We start from the raw sequence: 25,290 nt of genomic DNA, 5'->3' as shown, positions 1-25,290 counted from the left end.
TGCTTTTACACTGTTGGTGGGAATGTAAATTAGTTCAAACATTGTGGAAGACACTGTGGAGATTCCTCAAAGACCTAGAACCAGAAATACGGTTTGACCCTGCAATCCCGATACTGAATATATACCCAAAGGATTATAAATCATTCTATTATGATACATGCACATGTATGTTCACTGCAGAACTATTCACAATAGCAATGACATGGAATCAACCCAAATGCCCATCAATGATAGACTTGGTGAACAGTCTGTCTCAATGGAAAAATAAGTAAGTCTGGATCCCTACAGAATTTGTTATGAGGGAACTTCTTCTAAAGCCCAGGTCTGACAATTTTTATTCATGTATTGCAAGGTTCTTGTGAAAAGGTGGATTTACCTATAAGGACATAAAGAATAAAGTTATCATAAAATTTCAGTCTTTTCTTATAAGTCATTAACTCTCTGGCCAGTATAGTAAAATAAGGAGAGTCTGGATATACATCACATCTATTAAATACCACATATAAAATTTATCTCATCTCATTGTTGACAGTTTAATTCATTGAATTACGTAAACTTTTACTACACTTTTTGGGGAAATCTCAACTGTATTTCACCCCTGGAATAAACCATTTTTGAAATAAACATATAAAAAAGTGTTCAGTATCTTTAGATAGCTATTTCCCTGGGTAAATTTCCATTCAGAAATGTTTATAACAATTTACAACAGATAGGCTGGACGTGGTGGCTCACTCCTGTAATCACAGCACTTTGGGAAGCTGAAGCAGGCAGATTACTTGAGGTCAGGAGTTGAGACCAGCATGGCCAACATGGTGAAATCCTGCCTCTACCAAAAAATACAAAAATTAGCTGAGCATGGTAGCACAACTATAGTCCCAGCTACTCTGGAGGCTGAGGCACGAGAATCGCCGTGAACCTGGGTGGTGGAGGTTGCAGTGAGCTGAAATTGCACCACTGCACTCCACCCTGGGTGACAGATTGAGACACTGTCTCAAACAAACAAAACAAACCGAAAAAAAAAAAAACACACAATTTACACCAAATAATTCAGCATGTACTTGATAAAGAAGGAAACGTGTTTTTCCTAAAAAAGTATAAAAGTATGTATTGACCTACAATTTAAATTTATTATAACTAATCTTTAACAAGTTTCTAAGTCCACTAGGCAGCTAATTGTGTAATATTATTAATATACATGTGCACACATGCTCTTATTCTTCTGTTTTAACTGTTTATCTTTGCTTTTGCTTTGGAAACTTCTCCTTTGGCTTTTTCTTCATTTACTCATTCATTCATTCATTCATTCATTCATTTTCCTCACTAATTTCTTGTTCCCAGATCTAAGAAGAAAACTAGATTAATTTTATCTTGTGTTTTTCTTTTACAGTTAAGTATGTTATTTGATACTGTGAATGCTCAGTAAATAATTGTTGAATAAAAGAGTGTATTTCTTGGACACAAAATTTGATTAGACTCTCAGAATCCATCCCTTGTTTGTCCTATCTTATGTAGGTAGTACTTTTTTTCTTTTTCTTTATCTTACCCCCAGATCGTAGAGTTTAGTGTCATGATAATATCATAAGACTAATTGTATCAATCGAGTTTGTACATTTTCTTAGTACAATGTAATCATTTTCATTTATTCAATAAATACTGGAGATTTAAGTTCACAATTCAATAAAATGAAACTGACAGGCTGTCTTCCATATCTTTTGTTATTGTTTATTTCTTTTGTTTATGTCCGCTTTGCCCAATAGTGAGTTTCCGAAAGATAGAAAAAATTTAAATCTTTCTGTTTATTATTATTTAACAATAAGTAAGTGCCCATTAGAAGATATTGGTGATAATATAGGGGAAGAAAAGGGAGTTAATGTATGTTAATGACCCACTAATTGTCAGACATTTTATATTTGTTACTTCATTTAATCTTCACAGTAAATACTATTCAGGGAGGTTTAAGTATTTTCCCAAGATCATGCAGCTGAAGTTCCAAAGACTGACTGCTCTTAATTCCTATATCCAGTCACCTGTCTCTGCAAGTATAGAATATAATCTCTTTTTTTCCCCTAACTTTCTGTGAATTAACATTTAAATGAACCCCTTGCTCTCAATTGCATACTCAATTTCAGTTAAAGATGACAAAAGAAAGGTGTTTCTTCTTACTACAGATCACTGTAATGAAATTTCACAAAGGACACTGGAAGGAATCTAGGTCCTTACATTAAATAGTTACAGTAAGTCTGTCTTTTTTGTTTCTATTCTCTTTTACTTTTCACAATTTACCCTGATAAAATAGATTCCAGGACTTTTTCATTGCAATAGTTGTGGACATTCTCACACTATTTCTTCGGTACACACAAAGACCATAGTTGTCTTTCATAAAATTTTATCTCATAGATTGAAAAAAAAAAACGAACTGGAAGAATATCAAGCTCATTTAATTCAGTTATTTTATTGGAAATAAATATACTGAAGATGAGGAAAGGGTCTCAGCAAGCTGAAATTGTATCCTTATGAGTATGTAATGGTAACAAAAACATTTATGCTGCTTCCTGGAAGGAGCTGATGGCATCTGTGTTAGAGATGTTGACTGAGACAACGACTTTTGAACCTTAAGGACATTTTTAGGGGCGATTCTGGCTTCAAACAATCGTGTATGTTATTTGTGGAAAATCAAGATAGTTTGAGAATGCTATGTACCAGAAAGAAACCAATGTCCTACCAAGGGAGGTTGAATCCACTCAAAGCAGTGTATCTATCAAAACTTGATTTTTAATGGAAAACTGAGTACATATTTAGAGGGAATGGAAAATAAAACCAATACGTTTTGACTTCCAATCTATATCATACCCTATCTTAGCTAAACCATCATCTTTAGCAGCAGGCTTTAACCTTTATCACATAGAAAACAAGATACCAATAAATACTGTATAAAAATACAAATACTGACTCAGTCATGACTTCATTTTTTTCATGAGAACATTGTTTTATTTGTGCTAAAATACACATAGCACAAAATCTACCATCTTAAAGATTTTAAGGGCACATTTCAGTGGTTTTAAGTACATTCATATTGTTGTACAAGCATCAACACCCATTCATATCTAAAACTCTTGTTATCTCACAAAATTGTAACTCTACTCATTAAACAATAATTACCTGTTCTTCCTTCTCTGTAGGCCCTGGAAACAACCATTCTACTTTTTGTCTCTGCTTTTAATAACTCTAAGTATCTAATTTAAAAGAAATCCTACAGTATTTGTTTTTGTTTGTGACTGATTTATTTTACTCAGCATAATGTCACCAAGTTTCTTCCATATTGTAACATATGTCTGTATTTCCTTCCTTTATTAAGTCTTGAATGATCAGGAGGGACTTCTGTCATTTTACCATTTGTTTCCTATATATTTTTTGGTACTTTTTGTTCCTCAATTCTTGCACTACTGCCCTTTTTATGTTTAGTTGACATTTGGTGGTGAAATGTTTAAATTTCTTTCTCATTTGCTTTTGTGTATATTCTATCGCTATTATCCTTGTGGTTATCCTGAGATTACATTTAATATCCTAAAGTTATAACACTCTAATTTGTATTTATAGCAGTTTAATTTCAATAACATAAAAAAACCCTGCTTCTTTACATCTCTGTCTGCACTCCTTTCAGTTAGTGATGCCACAAAATCACCTCCTTGTATTAGGTTGGTACAAAAGCCATTGCTTTTAATGGCAAAAACCACAATTACTTTTGTACCAACCAAATACATTATGTGTTTGAAACAAACTAATAACTTTTTTTTAAATGCATTAGTCTTTTAACTTATATACAAAACAAAATGTGAGTTGCAAACAAAAGGTACAATAATACTAGCTTTTAGAATAATAATGTTTTCAAAGTTAGTCTTCTAAATCATGTAGAAAACAAGAAGTATAGTGACAAGCCACTGTTAAAATAATACTAGACTTTGTAATTACCCACATATTTAACTTTCTTGTAATTTTTACTTTTTTATACATTATACACCTTCAAGTTACTCTCTATTGTCTTTTCATTTCACCGCAGAACTCCCTTTAGCATTTCTTGCAGGGAAGGTCTAGCGGTAAGGAACTCCCTAAGCTTTTGTTCATCTGGGAAGGTCTTAATTACACCCTCAATTTAAAGGGCACTTTTGCCAGATGTAGGATTCTTGGATGATAGGATTTTTGTTATTTTTTGTTTCTTTATTTCTTTCTCTTTTTTTTTTTTTTTTTTTTTTTTTTTTGAGACGGAGTCTCCCTCTTTCACCCAGGCTCAAGTGCAGTGGCACAATCTCGGCTCACTGCAACCTCCACCACTCAGGTTCAAGAAATCCTCCTGTCTCAGCCTCCCAAGTAGCTGGGATTACAAGTGTACACCACCATGCCTGGCTATTTTTTTTGTATTTTTAGTAGACACGGAGTTTCACCATATTGACCAGGTTGGTCTCAAACTCCTGACCTCAAGTGCTCTGCCTGCCTCGGCCTCTCAAAGTGCCAGGATTACAGGCATGAGCCATCATGCCCAGGAGATTTTTTTTTTCTTTTGACACTTTGAATTTACAAATTTATACACACACACACACACACACACACACACACACACGTGATCAGTTTGGACTGGTATACATATATATAGGTACATGTATGTATATGTACGTGAATATATACACTTAACATATCACCCATGTATATATACATATATATATGTATATATACATATATCAAAAGATTGCTTACCAGAAACTTGGATATACATATCAGCCCACACTGCTATCCAAGTTTCTAATGAGAAATCTGCTGATAATCTTATTGAGAATCTCTCAAATGTGATAAGTATCCTCTCTCTTGCCACTTTCAAGATTTTCCCTTTTTCTTTAGATAATTTGTTTATAATGTGTTTTGGTGTGGATTTCTTTGAGTTCATCCTACTTGAGGACGGTTGAGCTTCTTGGATGTATATATTCATGTGTTTCATCAAACTTTGAAGTTGTATTTAAATATTCTCTCTCCCTTGCTTCCTTCTTCTGGAAAACTTATACATTGCTCTTCTTCATGGTGTCCTACAAGTCTCTGCTGATGTGTAAAGTTTTCTTTTATTTTTTTCCCTCCTTTCCTCAGATCAGTAAGTTCCATTGTTGTGTCTTCAAGTTTGCCTGGTTTTTCTTCTTCCAGCTCAAATCTGCCTTTGAATCTGTTTAGTGAATTTTTCATTTTAGTTATTGTACTTTTCATCTCCAGATGTTTTTTAGTTCCTTTTTAGGCTTATCTCTTTATTGATATTTCATTTGTTCATCCATTGTTTCTTGACTTCCTCCACATCTTCTTTGACTTCTTTATGCATCTTTTAGACAGTTGTTTTAAATTCTTTGTCTCGTAGATCCACCATTACATCTTTGTCAGAGATACTTTTCATTGGTTTATTTTGTTTTCTTTGAATCATATACTCTTGCTTCTTTGCATGCCTTGTGATTTTTGTTTTTGTTGTTGAAAACTAGAAATCTGAATCTAATAATGTGATAACTCTGGAAGTGATTCTTCCCCTTAAATGTTTGTAGGTTGTCTCTGTGCCACAGATTACCCTGGGATGTAAATTTAAGGTCTTTTCAAGTCTTTCTTAGCCTGTGACTTTCCCTTGGTATACACTGTAACTTTCTAATTTCATCTGTATAAGCAGTTGTGTTTGAATATATTAGTCTTTTATATCTACCTCCCAAAAGAAGAACTGAGTAAAATGAAATACAGTGGTCACTGGCTCTTAAAATTTCCTGGAAGCCACTTCAGCTAGAGATGGAGGGACTTGAAATAATAAAGAGAAGTGCAATGACAATGGTCACCATCTCCTTGCACCTTTGAGATCAGTGACAACAGTCAGTAATCAAAGCACAGATTCGAATTTGGAGGGCAGATCCTTTTTGTCTACTCTGGATCACACAAGCTGTGTGCAAGTTGCTCCAGGAACACAGGCCTGATTCTTTACCATAGAACTGAGGTTTGAGGGTTTCATAGATGTGACTGTGCTAAGAGCTGAAACTAACCTAAATTAACTACAATTTACCATCCAAGCCTTACCCTGGAAGTTGGGTAAGTTCAGTAGACTTGAGTTCCTAAATAGTATGCATTAGAAAGATCCTGCCAATGCAATTGTTGTCTGGGTGTAGAGACATATTCCTGTTGCTTTCTATTCTGCTGTCTTTCCGTAATCCTCATTCAATTCATTTTTACCAAAACAAACACAGAGTGCAAAACCAGCTGCTGTTATTTTTCAGTAACTAAATTTTATTGAGAATAAAGTACTGGCTTTGAATTTGGGGGAATTCACAAATTATGTGTTATAGACTTGGCAAAATCATATACGCTTCTGTCCTGATATTTCTGACTATTTTTAGTAAAACTATGGATTGTTTTCTCATAAAATACAATTAAAGTAAAACTTAGGTTCTAATTTTAGAGACATATAATATCTATTTTCAATGAAATACAAATTGTCTGGCTTAACTATTCTCTCACAGATTGATTTATTTTCCTTAGAATAAAATACCACTGAGATATATAAAGTGTTAATTATTAATGGATTTTATCCATAGGAAACTTCTTTTTGTTTTCCAAGGCAAAATAACTTTTTAAAGGTCATTTTAACCTTAATGCTGAAACCAACTTTCACATCAAAATTAAAGACAACTCAAGGCTTTTGAATCACTTAATAACAAAGTATATTTCTAACAATGTGCTTATCATGAAAATTAAAACAAATCCAATAAATGTAATGTAAAAAAGTAAAATATTAGAACGTGATTCATAAGAATAGAAAGAAGCCAATTATCTTTATTTTTACTATGCAGAAAGTTGGTATTGGGTCCACATGTATTTCTGGATAAATTTAGCTTTTTTTATTAAGAGAATTATTTTGCACTTTGACATCAGAGTAACATCCCTTGCTTTGTTAAAGATATAATTAATAGTGTAAAGACCTAATTTTAATGAAGAACCTCAGCCTGTTGTCCTGCTCTTTGAGCAGAGCTTAAAAAATGACAAAAGTGAATTACTTTCCGTAGTCTTTAAATTCTGATTCCCTGTTCTCAAGTTATGATTAATGACTATTAAAACGTTAGGGTTTCAGGCATTCAGCAAAAAATAAACAACATAGAGACAAAAGATATGAGTAACCTAAAAAAGACTGACTTCACTCCTCAGTAATGAGATATGTCCATGCTTTTGTGATAATGAAAAAATAAGCAATGGGATAAAGTGCTGCCTTTTCTTTGAGAAGTAGTTGGTATTTAGCTTCCTTTAGAACCTATTTGACCTGTCAGCATTTGTTTTCTTATTTATATGAAGCTTCAACTGAATTTGCATTTAGATACTATATTCTTTCACTATACTGAACAGATCATTCACTTTTTGTTAAGATATTTATTTGAAGTCTAGGTTGGCATTTGTGCATGCATGGGCTACCTAAGGAAAATGTATTGCCATTATGTACATCCAAAATATTTTTACAAATAACTTTGATGCCTAAAAGAATCTACATAAATTAATGCAATCTTCTGTGCATTTAATACTGTGTATTTAATACTCAGGAACATTCTAATATCAGAGTATATATATATATATACACACACACACACATATACACACACACATATATACACTATATATATACACTATATATATATATTTTATATATATATATATGGAGAGAGAGAGAGAGAGAGAGAGAGAGAGAGAGAGTCTCACTCTTTCACCCAGGATTGAGTGGACTGACACAATCACAGCTCACTGAAACCTAGAACTGAACTCAAGCAATCCTCCCCTCTGTCTCCTAAGCAGCTGGGACTACAGGTGCATGCCACCATGCCCTGCTAATTAAGAAAAAAAAAAATTATAGAAACAGAGTCTCACTATATTGCCTAGGCTGGTCTCAAACTCCTGACTTCAAGTGATCCTCCTACTTCAGCCTCCCAAAGCACTGGAGTTAAAGGAATTAGTCATTGTGCCTGGGTTGTTATTGTTGATATGTATATACCTGAATATCATGTTCTGTGAATCACAAACAATATTTAGAATAGTTTAGAACAAGAGTGGGAAAACTTATTCTGTAAAGGATCAGACGGTAAATATTTTAGGCTTTGCCTATTGCAGCTACTCAAAGCTGCCGTTGTAGCATGGTAGCAACCTTAGACAATATGTCAGCAAATGAGCATGTCAGGGTTCCAATAAAACTTTATTTATACAAACAGGTGGTAGGCTGGAATTAGTTTGCAGGTTACAGCTTGCTAACCCCTCATTTAGAATACAAGGAGACATATTATAAAGATCTGTAATCTTGAATAATCCAACACCCATATATTATAGAATATCAAATTCATGGGAAAAAGGCAAAAGGGAGAAGAAAGGTCTGAAGTAAGAATAAATAAATTATTAATAATTTTTAAATTATATTTTCCATCCCTCCCTCACAGAGATATCTCATAAGTATGTGCTTATGCATATTATTTCTACAAAATGTTTGACATCATTTTTTAAGATCAAATAATATCTTTTCTTCAGTTTTTTCCTAGAAAATATTTGCTACCATTGAGCACACTGGTAAACCAACCGGTGATTTCCAAATGTAGCCTATCCACATTGTAATTTGTTTTACTTAATATTTGATAACTAACATATCTGTTACATTGATTGGTTAATACAAACAGTGAATGGGAAAGTTGGTTTCTCCATTACTTTACATAGCCAATTCAGCAAATTAATGCACCTATTCATTTACATGTAGATAATGTAAGAGTTCATCATTCTTCTGATACTTACTTATATTTTAAACAAAATGTTCATGGTGTTCTAGATGTTAAAATGTAAAATTTTAATGAACTAAGTCAATGTTTTATGTAGATATTGCTTCGATAATACTTTAATTTACTAGGGTGATATTTAGAACTCTACATTGAAGCTTCTGTTTCACTTTATTATTTGAATGTCTGTTTTGAACATTCAAGATAATTTAACTTCTGCCTAGTTAGCCACACATTATTTTCCATTCCCTTCTATTAAACTTTTCTAACTGACTCAGACAGTAAACATATGTAAAGACTTAAGATCTTGTAATTTTTTTTCACTTATCATTAAGTCCTAAAGTCTATGTACTCATGATGAGTTTAATGGTTTCATCCAACATCTTATCAGGATAATCTCTGGTGGTGACTACATATAAGGAGGTAAAAGGAGTTTGTTGAAATTAAAGGGAAAACACAAAAACACATGGTCTGGATGTGTGTGTGAGGTTAAAGTTAGGGAAGTGACATGTGAATAATAAAACAAGAGATATGGCAAATCCAAATGACCTATAGGCTGTCATGAAGGTCCAATGGGATAAGGACAGGTTGATTTAAGAAGAAAGACTTAGGCTTGACTACACTGTGAGTTCACAGCAGAGATCATACTACCATCAAGTAGTCAGCATCCCCTAGGGAGTTTATCCCACATTACATAGAAAAGAGCAGGGCAGTGTATCCTCACCAATCCCAACACAAACCAGTTAGCCCAAAGTCTAGGAGGTAGCTTTTAATAAGCATCTATCTGCTGAGGATCTCTAGAAACTGAGGGCAGGCTAAACTCCTTAGGGGGATATTAAGGTTCTGCTCAGACAGGAACAGACAAAGGTATGTCCACATTCTGTTGGTTAACAGAATGAGGCTGTGGATGTGCTGCCAGACCTGCTTCTAAGTCATGTCAGAACTGGAGAAGAGTGTCTGGAGAAGAAATCTGAAGCAAAAGGCTGCCTTAAGTGTGGGAATTATTAAAACATAGTGATTCACAGAAAAGCTAAGAACAGAGCAAGGACTGACACGTGGTGATGATAACGGGGAGCTCTGTGCACATCCAACATACAGTGCTTTTTAATTTTCAAAGCACTTTACAATGAATGACAAGTTAAAGGTATAAACTCCATTAAAATAATCAAAAAAGAAAAAGACTTCTCCCCCAGGTTGGCCTCACAATTTAAATATTCCGTTGTATTTGCAGCATGATTCTTGGCTATTTTCTCAGGAAGCTTTAACAATTTTTATATACCAAAAAGCATATTCAGAATAAAAATATTTATATCATACATATAATTTTTGCAATACTAATTTTCATTTTTTAACATTAGGAAGAAAACAGGTTTTTTCTGTCACTGTACAGTTGCTAGTCTTCTAACTATAAATATTTAGTCCCAGTGAATTCATTTAAATATTGGGATAAATCTACCAGCAGTTGCCACATTTCCTTCAGGGCTCTGTATTTACTTATTTATCAGATTCCTCAAATTGTATGCTTGGTGTAAATAGCTTCAGGGCAAAAATACAATAAAATTGTATTAGTTAAAAATATAACTGGCATCACCAACATGAAAACATAAGAGTAAAATAGCATGCGCATATACATATAAATAGTCATCATTTTAACAATCCGTTGGGACAAGCCATATTAGAAAGATAGATTGAGTGCCAAGCCCTGAAGTTTAGAAAACTGGGACTCTGGGAAACTATATAGGCTTGGAACTAAAGCTGGAATGGTCATCATAGGTTCCTCAGAGGGATGTAGCTTTCCATCCAGAGGAAAATCAACAATAGTTAACAAGTGGATTTCAGATTTGGCAAGAAGGTCAAGAGATAATAAAACCTCATGACTTTTTTCTGTTTTCTGGCAGAAGAGGACAGCATTCCTAAACATCAACACCCATCCAAGCCTACAGATAGTGAGAAACGGGTTAGAGATATCTGTAATTTATAGTGAGGAGGTAGAATGGGAAGTGGAAAATAAATCTCAATCTCTCTCTCGCTCTCGCTCTTGCTCGCTCTCGCTCTGTGTGTGTGTGTTAGTCTCTGTGATTGTGGTATAAACTTTAAGTGTCCAAGCAGATAAAATAGATGCATATACATAAAACCCTTATAAATGTGAAGGTTCTTGGAGATTGTATTCTATTTATTGTTTTAAATGGTCTCAAAGTGATCTACATAAACTGCAAGTCTGACTACATCCAAATCTAGCTGTAGTCTTTCTGTGGTTCCCAAAAGCCTGTAAGGTTATATCCAAGACATTCATCACAACACACAAGATCTTTCAAGATCTAGGCCTTGTCCATCAATCTAGCTTTCTCTTTCTCCCCTCTTCTGCTCACACATTACCCAAAATTTTATTAATACTGCTGGCTTCGTGCAGAAAATCTTTTGTTACATTTAACTTTTTCCCCTGCCTGACTCTTAATTCTGACCCAGAACACTCTGATTAATTTTCTGTCATAGAAATGCCTAGTATGAAACCCCCAAGTCCAGGACAGTCTTCCCTTCTGTGTGTTCTCCTGGCATTCTCTCATACCACAGCATTTAAGACATTGCTTTGTAACTGCCTACATAGCCTACTTATTTGAATAATCACTATTCTGAAATCTTTTCAAATGCAAAAAATATGCATTCCATTTTGCATCTGGACTCCACTGAAACCCATTTATCTGGTTTTTCTACTTCTACTCAAGTCTTGTAAAATCCGTATTTTCACACAGCAGCTCACAAAAACTTTAAGCAATGTAAATTAAATTATATCACCATCACTTCTCTGCTTCAATATCTCTGATAGATACCTATTGTGCTTATCTTATCTTAGCATGAGTTTTGATAAATCTCTACAAGAATCAACCCTACCTACCTCTCAGGTCTCCTTTCACTCACTCACTACCATTATATATATTTTTCTTTTTCTGTAAAAATTAAACTCTTTCCTGCTTTGAGGTCTTTGCAATTGCTATTCCCTCTGTGTATTCTTTTGTCCTAACATCTTCATGGCTAGTTCTTTCCCATCATTTTGGTCTCACTCAAGTGTCACCTTCTGTTATCACCCTTTTTAATATTTTTCCTATAATCAAGTCATTCCTGATAGCAGTCATCAATGACATTGACAATGTATTTCTATTTATTCTCTTTTCTGGGCCTATGGTAAGGTTGTACTTCCTGGGACCTTTGTGGTTGACTGGGACCAATAAGATGGGGCCCCACGCTATGTAACTAGGTTTGGTCAATGAATTGCGATCAGAAATGATGTATCTTCCTTTTGCATTGGATATGAGACCATCCAGAACCCTCGTTTCCCTCTCGCCTGCCAACTGCAAACATTCAAGTTGGTCTCTTATTCATCAGCTTGGGTCTTTGAATGACCACCACAGGGATAGCCCACCCACTGATCCACAGTAGATATGTAAAATGAGCCATAATTAAGTTGTATATATTTGTAAGATGCAGCGATTTTGTATTGACCTGTTATCACAGCATAACCAGTCTATTATTCTCTGTTATACTATCTATAATATTACTCTCATCCATTTTCTTCACAGCACTTATGACTTTCTTAAGTAATTTAGTTGATTTCTTGTATAATTATTTATTAAAAGCCTATATGCTCCCTTCTTTGCTCATGTTCAAGTTTTATGAGAATAAGTCTGAACTGATGGTTTCATGGTGTGGTGGTGAGCACTCTGGACTCTGAGAATAAGTCTCTGTCTTATTCTTTGCCCTATCCCAGTGCCTAAAAACTGCCTACCAGTCGGGCACAATGACTCATGCCTGTAATCCCATCACTTTGAGAGGCCAAGGTGGGCGAATCAGCTGAGGTCAGGAGTTCGAGACCAGCCTGGCCAACATGATGAAACCTCGCCTCTACCAAAAAAAAAAAAAAAAAAAAAAAAATTAGCCAGGCATGATGGCGGGTGCATTTAGTCCCAGCTTCTGGGGAGTCTGAGATGGGAGAATCGCTTAAATCCAGGAGGCAGAGGTTGCAGTGAGCCACGATTGCACCATTGCACTCCAACCTGGGCAGCAGAGCGAGACTCCATCTCAAAAAAACAACAACAAAAAAATGCCTGCCATGTTGTAATACTAGTCTGCCTCACACAACAGGTAATGTATTGAACTTTTTGTAAAAGAACAAATTTTATCATGATCTTACAATAGCGTAAAATAAATGTTAAATTTTATTAGAAAACAAACAGGCTGGACAGCAATGATTTAAATATGAAAATTAATGAGTTTATAAATGCTTTTTGATTATATGAATGCATTCTATTTTTGGTCTTGAGTTTTTATATGAGAAAAACCATACAAGAAGTTAAAAATGGTACAATCATAAATCTGAGCAGACTCTAAATTTATGTGGGTTTGAATCTCATCTCTGCTACTTATGTGCATAACTACAGGAAAATTAATCATTTCTGTAATATGGGATGCTTTCAATAGGCAATTCCATTTATTTATTTGAGACAGAGTCTCCCTCTGTCCCCCAGGCTGGAGTGCAGTAGCACGATCTTGGCTCATTGCAATCTCTGCCTCCTGGGTTCAAGTGATTCTCATGCCTCAGCCTCCCAAGTAACGGGGATCGCCGGCATGAGCCACCATACCTAACTAATTTTTGTATCTTTAGTAGAGACAGGGCTTCACCATGTTGGACAGGATGGTCTCGAACTCTGACCTCAGGTGATCCATGTGCCTTGGCTTCCCAAATTGCTGGGAGTACAGGTGTGAGTCACTGTGCCTGACCTATCTATTTAATTTTAATCAAAAGGAGCTGATGATTGGTCCTTTTTCCACTGGGTTCAATCTAATGTAATTAATGTAAAGTATAAGCAAAATGGAATGCCATCTAGGCTGCCGTATCCATGCAAGGTACACCGAATGGGAGATAAACACTCAGAGAAATGTGAGGTCTTGGCATTGCTCTTGAAGACCACCTTGAGAGTCAAAAGCTCTAACTTTCTGACACAGGAAAAAAAAATGCGTATCAATAAAAAGCATCATGTGTTATTTCTGAGCTTCTGCAAATCCTCTAAAATCTACTCATGAAGTCTCTGAATCTACAAACCCAATCCTAGGTATTTTTTTTAAAGGCAAATGAGTCCTAAAAATCACATTCATTAGCTGGGATTCCACGCCTGGAATCCCAGCACTTTGGGAGGCTGAGGCGGGAGAATTGCTTGAGGCCAGGAGTTCAAGACCAGTCTAGGGAACAAAGTGAGACCCCATCTGTACAGTTTTGTTGTTGTTGTTGTTGTTGTTGTTTATTAGCCGGGTGTGGTGGAACACACCTGTGGTCCCAGCTACTTGAGAGGCTGAGGTGGGAGAACTGTATGAGCCCAGGAGGTTGAGGCTGCAGTGAGCCATGATCATACCACTGTACTACAGCCTGGGTGACAGAGCAAGACCCTGTCTCAGAAACAATGACAGTAAGAACAACAGCAAAAATTACTGACATTAATAGGTGACGTTCTGAAGACAGGAAGGCAATCCAGGCTGGGGAGAATAATATAACCAAGACAAGGAGCTACACATTAGTGATGTGTATGTGCTTTATTAGAAAATTGTTATCCTCTTTAGGTTTGAAAGTTCACAATATTAAATTGTATTTTCTTCTTCGGACTATACCCTTGTTTTATGTTATTATAATGCAGTTGTTTGTGGTGACCCTTAATAGATGTTATGCCAGCATACAGAGGTTTAGACATGGGTAGCTTAAGAAGAAAAAAAGAAAGAAAATCTCCAGGTAAATATAACATTTGTATTTAAATTTATAAGGTAAATATTTATTTAGAATAAGAAAACAAATGAGTGGATTAACTTATGAAGCACAAATAAATCAAACAATAGCAAGCAAAGCAAATGGAAAAAACCTTACACAATAACAGCATACTCTCTCTCCTCAAAGATTCTGCTTTGATCTTTATAAAAGGAAAGTGCTAATGTAACTGAGTTTGGCCACATATAATGCAGGTAGCAGTTAACTTTGCAAGGATGCCAACCCAAGACTCTCCCTAATTTTCAAGGTACTGGAGAGTCTAGGTTTTTACTGAAAATTCTCAGATTTTTAAAAGACCAATAGTGTGTTTGTCAAATTGAACATACTGAGGAACAGTTTCAATATATGAGCTGCCAGTCTTTGACTCTTATTTTGGAGAATGTAGAAAAATCAATAGATTGCATCTTCCATTCTTTATTAAACATTTGGAATCTCTGACAATTACCTGAAATACAATTTTTAAATGTTATTGGTTGAGCTCATGCTACAGGCTATAAAAGTCAGATGAGCCAAGGCATATTTTGTTTTGTTTTTGAGGAAAGTTAAGTAGAAGGAAAAAAGAACAAAACGGCCTTTCATTGCTGCATGGAAGCTGGCCTCTTCACATAAAATGATGCACAGAGCTGAATGGGCCTTGGAGGTCTGTCTGAGTTGTCTCTTTTCTTCTTCCTGAATATTGAGCTAATATAGAATTTTCAAGTTATAGCCTAGGCTTAAAGACTTCACAATATCTTGTTTATGAAACCAGTCCCCAAATAATTCTTTACAACTATAGTAGCTATGTCATACAGTCATCCCTCCACATCCACTGGGGATTGGTTTCAGGACCCTGAAGATATCGAAATTCAAGAATGCTCAAGTTTCTTATATTAAATGATGTAGTGCTTGCATGTAACCTATGCACATCCTCCCATAATATACTTTAAATCATCTCTGTGTTACATATAATACCTAATACGATGTAAATATGATAAAAATAGTTACTATACTACATCATTTATTGATTTTTCTTTTTTATTGTTGCATTGTTATTTCTTATTTTCTCCTTCCAGATATTTTCTAAATACATTTGTTTGAATCAATGAATATATTTCTATATAGGGAACTCTGCAGATGCTAAATAAATATGGTGGGAAATTGCTATATCACATTGTATATATATCTTGCCCTTCTGCACAGACTTTACCATTTTATTGATTGTGTGTGATTGATTGTTTGTATACAAACCAAGAATTTTGTCTAACCATAAAAGATGGTATGTCCAAAGTGAGAATGAATTAGATAGCTAGAATACTAGAAAAATAAAGTTTTTGTTTTGGGAAGGGGATTTAAAGCAAGATAAAACTCAATGCTTTACTAATTGTATGTGTTCTTAGCGGTGATCACTTTTGAAAATTAGTCCTAATGGTTTTCTATAAATTACAATTCATGTTTTTGACCAACAGAACTTTTTTTTTTTTTTTTTTTTTTTTTGAGACAAAGTCTCTCTCTGTCACCCAGGCTGGAGTGCAGTGGCACTATCTCGGCTCACTGCAAGCTCTGCCTCCCAGGTTTACACCATTCTTCTGCCTCAGCCTCCTGAGTAGCTGGGACTACAGGTGCCCGCCACCTCGCCCAGCTAGTTTTTTTGTATTTTTTAGTAGAGACAGGGTTTCACCGTGTTAGCCAGGATGGTCTCGATCTCCTGACCTCGTAATCCACCCGCCTGGGCCCCCCAAAGTGCTGGGATTACAGGCTTGAGCCACTGCGCCCAGCCAACCAACAGAACTTCTTTACCCTTGCTTACAAAGAGTTGTTTCTCTTTGGTTATTTATCGGTTCAGCATTACTGCACTAGCAATATTTATGATGTATGGTCAAGTCCATCTTGCACATCTTTATAGTATTGTATCACCTGACAGATTATAGTTGCTGAAAGTCTTTAAATAAAGAAAAATACAGAACTGAACCATTTATATTATAGAAAATAACAGCAACAAAACTTTGTAATTGAATTAATCCTTTATAGATATCTAATTTAATTCTCACGTCAACCCTTGGTGCATTCGCACTGAACAAATAGAAGTCTCAAAAGAGTAAGTGACTGCTTTGGTGATATCAGTGTTATTATTAGCTTTGACATTAGATTAACCTTAATTTATAACCATAGATATCTACCAAACCAGTGCAATAAATAATGAGAAATTCACTTGAACCTGCTTCAAATTTATCATAATTATAAAGATCAATTGCTGCTATAGGTAGCTTATACATTAATTGCTGGATAGAGCTATACAAGGTACACAATAAATTTGTTACATTAAAACTTTGGTCTAAAAATATCTACTAAAATATTTATTTACCATAGTATTTGGAAATACAGATTAATATGTCATTAGACGTTAACACAAGTTTTAATAAGCTGCAGTTCAGTCATGTTATTCAATTGTTAAACTGCCAAACATCTGTATCCCAACATTTACATTTTCTTACTTTTATTTATGTTTACCTGCAGAATTTATCCTATATTTTTAATCAGCAGATTTGGGGCAATGATGTTACCTAGTCATTGTTATGAATTATTAATTGATACATTTGAATATATAGTATTTCATTAAATTAAATTCTTAACATTTAAGTGTCTATTCTGATTCTAGAATTGAAGTCCTATGTCCAGAAGTTACATTTATTACCTGATTTTTTATATCTATTTCTCAGAATTTTGGATGCTATTCTTCAAAGATTTTGTTAGTCAGAAAGTACTTATTACTTTTTGGTTATTTGCTTCTTAATAATTTGAAAGAAATTACCTAGAGAAAGATAAGAAAATCAGCCAAGGTCTTATCATTAAGATTAGAATGTATAACCTAATTTATGTGTCTTAGAGAAAAGCCCTTGAGAGAGCTCATCCTTTAGACATGAGTAAAAACCACAACAGAATATCCACAAATTATCTTACTTTTTCTTTTCTTTTCTTTTTTTTTTTTTTTTTTTTTTTTTTTTTTTTTTTTTTTTTTTTTGAGACGGAGTCTCGCTCTGTCGCCCAGGCTGGAGTGCAGTGGCCGGATCTCAGCTCACTGCAAGCTCCGCCTCCCGGGTTCGGGCCATTCTCCTGTCTCAGCCTCCTGAGTAGCTGGGACTACAGGAGCCCGCCACCTCGCCCGGCTAGTTTTTTGTATTTTTTAGTAGAGACGGGGTTTCACCGTGTTAGCCAGGATGGTCTCGATCTCCTGACCTAGTGATCCACCCGTCTTGGCCTCCCAAAGTGCTGGGATTACAGGCTTGAGCCACCGCGCCCGGCCTTACTTTTTCTTTTCTAATGTACATAGTACTTTCAGAAATTTTAGGGGAGGCAAGAAACGTCATTTTCTCTGACTATTAATGTTATTTAAATGAATTAGAAAATACTAGAGAGATTTATACCTATCAACCATCTAAAGTAAAAATGTATTCTCTCTAGCACTGTAATAATGTCTGAAGAAAGAAAAAAATGTGAAATAAAAACAACCAACAAGTAAAATCATAATTTCTCTCCTATCTTGCCCCCCTCTGCTTCTCTCTTCCTCATTTCAAATTAAGAGATTCATTCTCCTGCTGGTTGTAATGGAAATGAATTTCAGTGCCACCCTGATGGTAACTGCATTCCTGATCTGTGGCGCTGTGATGGAGAAAAAGATTGTGAAGATGGTAGTGATGAAAAAGGCTGCAATGGTACCATACGATTGTGTGACCACAAAACCAAGTTTTCCTGTTGGAGTACAGGTAAGTGAACATTGCTTTTGGCTTCTATTGGGGCTCCCTGAGTGTGGAATCCTTTTGGCCCATCCTGACTCTGTCTCTCACCTTTGTAAAAAGTAGTCTTATATTTCTGGTAGATGTGCTCATGTATAATAGTAGTAGTTAACGTTTAGGGAGAACTATCAATGGGGCCAGAATAATTCTATGAATGTTATCTGCATGAATTCATGAGGCAAGGAGAAGTTTTTAACTTGCTCACGCTCACAGAGCCAACATGTCAGATTTAGGATTTTATTTGAATTTATTTATTTATTTATTTGAGATTTGGGATTTTAAACCAGGCAATCTGGAATACAGAATCTGGAAATTCAGAATCAAGAGAGAGATAAGTATGATAAACCAGCTGGCAGCATTTCTCTTTCTGTGGGTAATGCCTCACCCTAAAATTTAAATGAAGATTACTTAGAAAAGAAAGAATTATGTGTATTTATTTTCAACTAATTTCCTAAATATTACTGTACTATTGCTTAATTCTGTTATGACAAAGATATTGGCTGCCATTTAAAGCTTTGATCCAAGAGTCACTGAGGCTATTATTGTGTTTTATAAAGATACCCTATTACTATGACTGTTCCATTTTGGTTTCATGTGCGTGTGTGTGTGTATGTGTGTACAAATAGGGAACCAAAATGGAGAAGTCATAGTAATAGAATATCTTATATTCTACTATGTTTTACTGTATATACTGGGTTCCAGTTGAAATTATAAACTTATTTTCTTCCCTCTTTATGCCAGATGATGTGTTGAAGTTTAGAGAAAACTAGATTACAATGAGCTATTGTGGTGTAATTTGTGAAATGGTTGGTATCATCCTCCAAATAATCCATGGAAATAATTTTCTGTAGATTTCAGGATATCATCTCTGGAATCTCTCTTTGATGTGAAATTGGTTTTCAGTTGCCTAATCACGAGCTCTTAGTGATTTCTTTTGCTCCCTATTTTTACATATTCTAACAAAAAGTACAAATGAGAACTAAAAGGTATAAGAAAACACTGTGAAAACCACATGGCCGATGTGCATTTAAAGATATAGAAAGGCACTGTCTTTCTTTTCTTAAACATGCCTATTAGTTACAATTAAGGATTCCAATAAGAAATAAGAAAAATAAATGCAAGCTAACATAGGTATAGATAAATACATACTCCTGAAGCCTGTTCCTAGCCAGAAAATTGTGTTTCCAAAATGTTTTTTTCAACAATGTTTTTCACAATTATGTGACTCTCTTCAATTGTTATATAAAGACTCATAATTTTAGGGTAATTTGTTAGAAAAAATGTGATTTTAAGTTCAGAAATGGTCTTTTTGGAACACGTATTAATTGAAAATTAATAGATGAATTATTGTCAAATGAATGAATTATTGATGGCATAAATAGGTTTTATTTAATAAGGCAATTCTAATGCCAAAGAGCCAATTATTTGACTCGAGTTAATATACTTCAAAGCATAGGTTGTGTATATTTTCCCCATATAACTTCTGGCATTTTCCTGATCGTATTAATCTTAAAATATAGCAGCTAACAGTTTTTAAAACATATATGAAAAAGAAACTGGCAAAGCTTTGTTAAAACAAGATATAAACCAATATGGAAAATCCTGAGTTTCAACTACTTGGATATGCTATTAAAGCAAATTTAGATCAAAACATAAAACCAGGCTGCAATTTCTCTATACGGAAATAAATTATAAAGAGATTCACAGTAATGTAAATTCTCAAAGCTATGTGTTAGTAAAAACTAGTTTGAACTTTCAGTTGAGAAAAAAATAATTGCAGACAAAGCATGTAAATAATAAATAGTATGATTAAGTAAATTTAAGAGAATATTCTAAGTGCTTGTGATTTATTTTAAAATGTGTATTGATATTTTGCAATTAACATTTATAAAACAACTTCCTGTGAATATAGTTCAACATAAAAATAAATCTGAAGTATGATGAGGAAGGCTGGTTATCTTTAGATAACTGAATTTTCTGAGACACTTTTATATGTGGTGACTTGAGATTTGGATTATCTGTTTAATAATTCTGTTAATTAAACATCAGATGTTTCTAACAAATAGTTTTTAGGTAAGCAAAAATTTGATGTAAAAAGAAACTGTGATAAAACATATGTTTCACTTTAAAAGAAAGTGAAATTTGTCCATCTGCTTCTAATTTGATCTGTGTTTTGGATATAGTAAACCACAATGTATCCAACTTTGGAAGAGTTGCACAATTACAAAGTCACATTTATGATAGACTTCTGTGAACATTGCAGTCATTAAAATGAACCACAAATATAAGCAATGGTTTAAAATATGTATTCATCTACAAACCTTTTGATATTTTTTCATTTATTTTAAATTCTCAGTTTTACAAGCTGCAAGACCTTTACCCACAATGTTCAATCCAGAGTTCATGATTATTTTCAAAGATTTTTAAAATGTTAGTTTGAACATTCAAAAGTTTTCAGGCTAATTAATTTATATATGGTAGTTAGAATAGCTTTTTAATACATAAATTGTCATCTATTGGTGTTCAAAACATAAGCACATTCGGTTTTTATATTCCTATAAAGATGAGAATGAGAGCTAACTTCAAGTACAATACAACAGTCATCATTTAAGAACTTCTAATCTCAAAGGACCTATTTTTGACCAAGAAGTGCATTGTGCCACATCTGTTCTCTTACACTCCAGACTAACAAATAGCAGTTGTATTGTAACTGGGGAAAAGGGAAGTGTACTTTCAGTCACTCTGTCATGGAAAAGAAACTCAGAAATGCCATTCTTCAGATTAGAAAAATTAAAGAGAAGTTTGATATTACATAGTGATGGCAAAGTACCGGGAAAATAGGCCCTGCAGCTGTTTGTAGGAATGTAAATTTAATCCTTCCATCCTACTTCTAGAAATTCATGTAAAGAAGAGTAGGATTGTATAAGGTTACATATGCACAAAGATATTCAATAAGCCATTTTATTTTTAATAGTAAAAAGTTAGAAATAATATATTGCTTATCAGTAGGGATAGTAATAAATAGTTGTGTATTCACACAAGTAATCTAATATCATTAAGACAATAAAAAAAGAATTCATGTGAAGGTGAGACTTCAAGTTTACACTCTGAACTTTCTGCTTCCCTGTTTTCACTTCTCAACACACGGAAGTGATGATAAAATATAACAGGATAAAATAAAGGAGATACTGCCTTATGAACAAAAAATATGTATCTCTAAGTAACAGAAATATAGCACAGTGTCAAATGGTAAGCTAAACCTGAGTACCTTATTGGGTTGGGTAGTAGGCTAGCAGAAATGAACAGGTACTCAAATCTTAGGGTCAATAGAAATAAAGCTGTCCCACATGAAGCTGGGATCTGGAGGCAGGCAGTACTGGAAATCAGAACCTGGAAAGAAACTCCATTTGCTTTTGAAAGGAGAATTGAAAATATATATGTATCACTGCTAGTTGCCGCCAGTGGTGGTTACTTAAATGAAGTCCTGTACCTAAAGAGATGGGAGGACACAGGCATGGCAATTAAGCTGAACTTCTGTCTGGCTTGGAGATTGAATCTGATAAAAATCCAATATTGTTTTAGTATAGAATCTCACACAAATATATATATATAAATTGTACTTCTGAACCAAGAGTACTGGAAATAATGGGGTGGGCCAGAGTCGAAGCAGCAATGCTTGTAGATAGGCACAAGTAAACTCATAAAGTCAGAGAGAAAAAAATGAAAGTTCTGATCCAAGATGAGATTACAAACGAGAATTTTAACATACATGAAGAAAACTATCTCATCAAAATCAGTCATTACAAAATAAATTATTCATGATTAAATGACAATAAGCTATATGTCTGAAAAATAAGTTTAAGTACATTGAGACCTCCAAAAAGAAAAAGAGAAAACTTTTACTCTTAAAATGATTAAGAATTCAGCACAAATATGACAAGCAAAATAATTGCAACAGAAAAGGTGGAGAATGAGACTATCTTAGTTCAGGCTGCTGTAACAAATTATCATAAACTGAGTTGTTTAAACAACAGACATTTATTGCTCACAGTTCTAGAGACTGAGAAGTCCAAGATCAAGAACTGGGAAACCTGGTGTCTGTCTAAGGCACTCTTCCTGGTTTGCAGATGGCAATCTTCTTATGATATGTGGGTTCTACTCTCATAACTGATTACCTCCCAGTCCTCCCAATACCATCACATTGGAGATTAGGATTTCAACATGAATTTGATCTGGACACAAACATTCCATCCATAACACCTATAAAAAAATGTGGTTGAAAACCACAGTGGGATTGCATTATTTTGACATCAGTTGATTGATAATAAATAAGCACAGTAATACCCATGTTGGTGAGAGTAGAGAAAGCAGACACTTTGCTTTCAGTGGAGACTGGTGAACCTCTGTGGAAAGCAATATATTTCAATGTTTACAATTTGTCTCCAATTTTACCCACAATTCCACCTCTAGGAATTTATCACATAGATATATTCATGCATTTGAGGAGTCAGATGTACAAAGATATTTATTTAAAGCTTTATTAAATGTGTTTAATAAACTTAAACCAATACATATATACTCTTCCATGTACATCAAAGTTATAGAAAACTATTTCAAATTTGACCATATGTTACGTTCCAAAGAAGTCTTAAAAGTATTTCGAATAATTGGCAATTTACAAAAAGCATTCTCTACACACACAAAATATTAGAAATCTACAGTGGAATGATTTTTAAAAATGTATTTGAAAACTAGGATCATAGTTCAAAACAATCAGTGGGTTAATTGAGAAATCATACTTTTTTTATTATTATATTTTAAGTTCTAGGGTACATGTGCACAACGTACAGGTTTGTTACATATGTATACATGTGCCATGTTGGTGTGCTGCACCCATTAACTCGTCATTTACATTAGGTATATCTCCTAATGCTATCCCTCCCTCCTCCCACCTCCTCACAATGGGCCCTGGTGTGTGATGTTCCCCTTCCTGTGTCCAAGTGATCTCATTGTTCAATTCCCACCTATGAGTGAGAACATGCAGTGTTTGGTTTTCTGTTCTTGCGATGGTTTGCTGAGAATGATGGTTTCCAGCTGCATCCATGTCCCTACAAAGGACACAAACTCATCCTTTTTTATGGCTGCATAGTATTCCATGGTGTATATATGCCACATTTTCTTAATCCAGTCTGTCACTGATGGACATTTGGGTTGATTCCAAGTCTTTGCTATTGTGAATAGTGCTACAATAGACATATATGTGCCTGTGTCTTTATAGCAGCATGATTTATAATCCTTTGGGTATATCCCCAGTAATGGGATGGCTGGGTCAAAGGGTACTTCTAGTTCTAGATCCTTGAGGAATCACCACACTGTCTTCCACAATGGTTGAACTAGTTTACAGTCACACCAACAGTGTAAAAGTGTTTCTATTTCTCCACATCCTCTCCAGCACCTGTTGTTTCCTGTTTTTTTAATGATTGCCATTCTAACTGGTGTGAGATGCTATCTCATTGTGGTTTTGATTTGCATTTCTCTGATGGCCAGTGATGATGAGCATTTTTTCATGTGTCTGTTGGCTATGTGAATGTCTTCTTTTGAGAAGTGTCTGTTCATATCCTTTGCCCACTTTTTGATGGGGTTGTTTGTCTTTTTCTTGTAAATTTGTTTGAGTTCTTTGTAGGTTCTGGATATTAGCCCTTTGTCAGATGAGTAGATTGCAAAAATTTTCTCCCGTTCTGTAGGTTGCCTGTTCACTCTGATGGTAGTTTCTTTTGCTGTGCAGAAACTCTTTAGTTTAATTAGATCCCATTTGTCAATTTTGGCTTTTGTTGCCGTTGCTTTTGGTGTTTTAGACATGAAGTCCTTGCCCATTCCTATGTCCTGAATGGTATTACCTAGGTTTTCTTCTAGGGTTGTTATGGTTTTAGGTCTAACATTTAAGTCTCTAATCCGTCTTGAATGAACTTTCATATAAGGAGTAAGGAAATAATCCAGTTTCAGCTTTCTACTTGTGACCAGCCAATTTTCCCAGCACCATTTATTAAATAAGGAATCCTTTCCCCATTTCTTGTCTTTGTCAGGTTTGTCAAAGATCAGATGGCTGTAGATGTGTGGTATTATTTCTCAGGGCTCTGTTCTGTTCCGTTGGTCTATATCTCTGTTTTGGTACCAGTACCATGCTGTTTTGGTCACTGTAGCCTTGTAGTATAGTTTGAAGTCAGGTAGCGTGATGCCTCCAGCTTTGTTCTTTTGGCTTAGGATTGTCTTGGCAATGAGGGGTCTTTTTTGGTTCCATATGAACTTTAAAGCAGTTTTTTTTTTTTTTTTTTTTTCCAATTCTGTGAAGAAAGTCATTGGTAGCTTAATGGGGATGGCATTGAATCTATAAATTACCTGGGGCAGTATGGCCATTTTCACAATATTGATTCTTCCTATCCATGAGCATGGTATGTTCTTCCATTTGTTTGTGTCCTCTTTTATTTCACTGAGCAGTGGTTTGTAGTTCTCCTTGAAGAGGTCCTTTACATCCCTTATAGGTTGGATTCCTAGGTATTAACTGAATAAAATGGGTAGTATTATATATCAAAATGTTTATGACTTTTTAAAAAATAGACTTTTTTTAGACCAATTTTAGGTTCACAGCAAAATTGAGCAGAAAGTACCAAGACTTCCTATGTACTCCCACCACCTTCACATGCATAGCTCTCTTTACTGTCAGTATACTGCACCAGAATGGTACATTTGTTATAATAAATGAACCTACAGTGACACATCTTTCTCATCCAAAGTCTATGGTTTACATGAGGGTTTACTTTAGATGTTGAATATTCTATGGATCTTGACAAATATATGATGACATGTATCCATCATTATAGTATCAAGCAGAATAATTTCACTGCTCTAAAAACCTTTT

At 34.6% G+C, this 25,290-nt stretch overlaps 1 protein-coding gene across 4 annotated transcripts in view; it reads left to right on the top strand.

Annotated features, from left to right (window-relative positions):
- The window catches only part of LOC105492606 (LDL receptor related protein 1B), a 1,932,714-nt gene that overhangs the window by 1,212,397 nt on the left and 695,027 nt on the right, over positions 1-25,290 (top strand). For all 4 annotated transcript variants that reach the window (XR_011609732.1, XM_011759820.3, XM_011759819.3 and 1 more), the window contains exon 21: positions 18,162-18,344. Coding sequence is in view for 3 of the 4 variants with exons in the window: in XM_011759820.3 (XP_011758122.2) it covers positions 18,162-18,344 (183 nt within the window). In the remaining variant the exon portion in view is untranslated. The remainder of the gene's footprint in view (positions 1-18,161; positions 18,345-25,290) is intronic.

The sequence above is a fragment of the Macaca nemestrina genome, chromosome 11, assembly GCF_043159975.1.
Source record: "Macaca nemestrina isolate mMacNem1 chromosome 11, mMacNem.hap1, whole genome shotgun sequence".
NCBI lineage: Eukaryota > Metazoa > Chordata > Mammalia > Primates > Cercopithecidae > Macaca > Macaca nemestrina.
The sequence above is the reverse complement of the archived record's forward strand: the minus strand, read 5'-3'. Positions and strand labels throughout refer to the sequence as shown.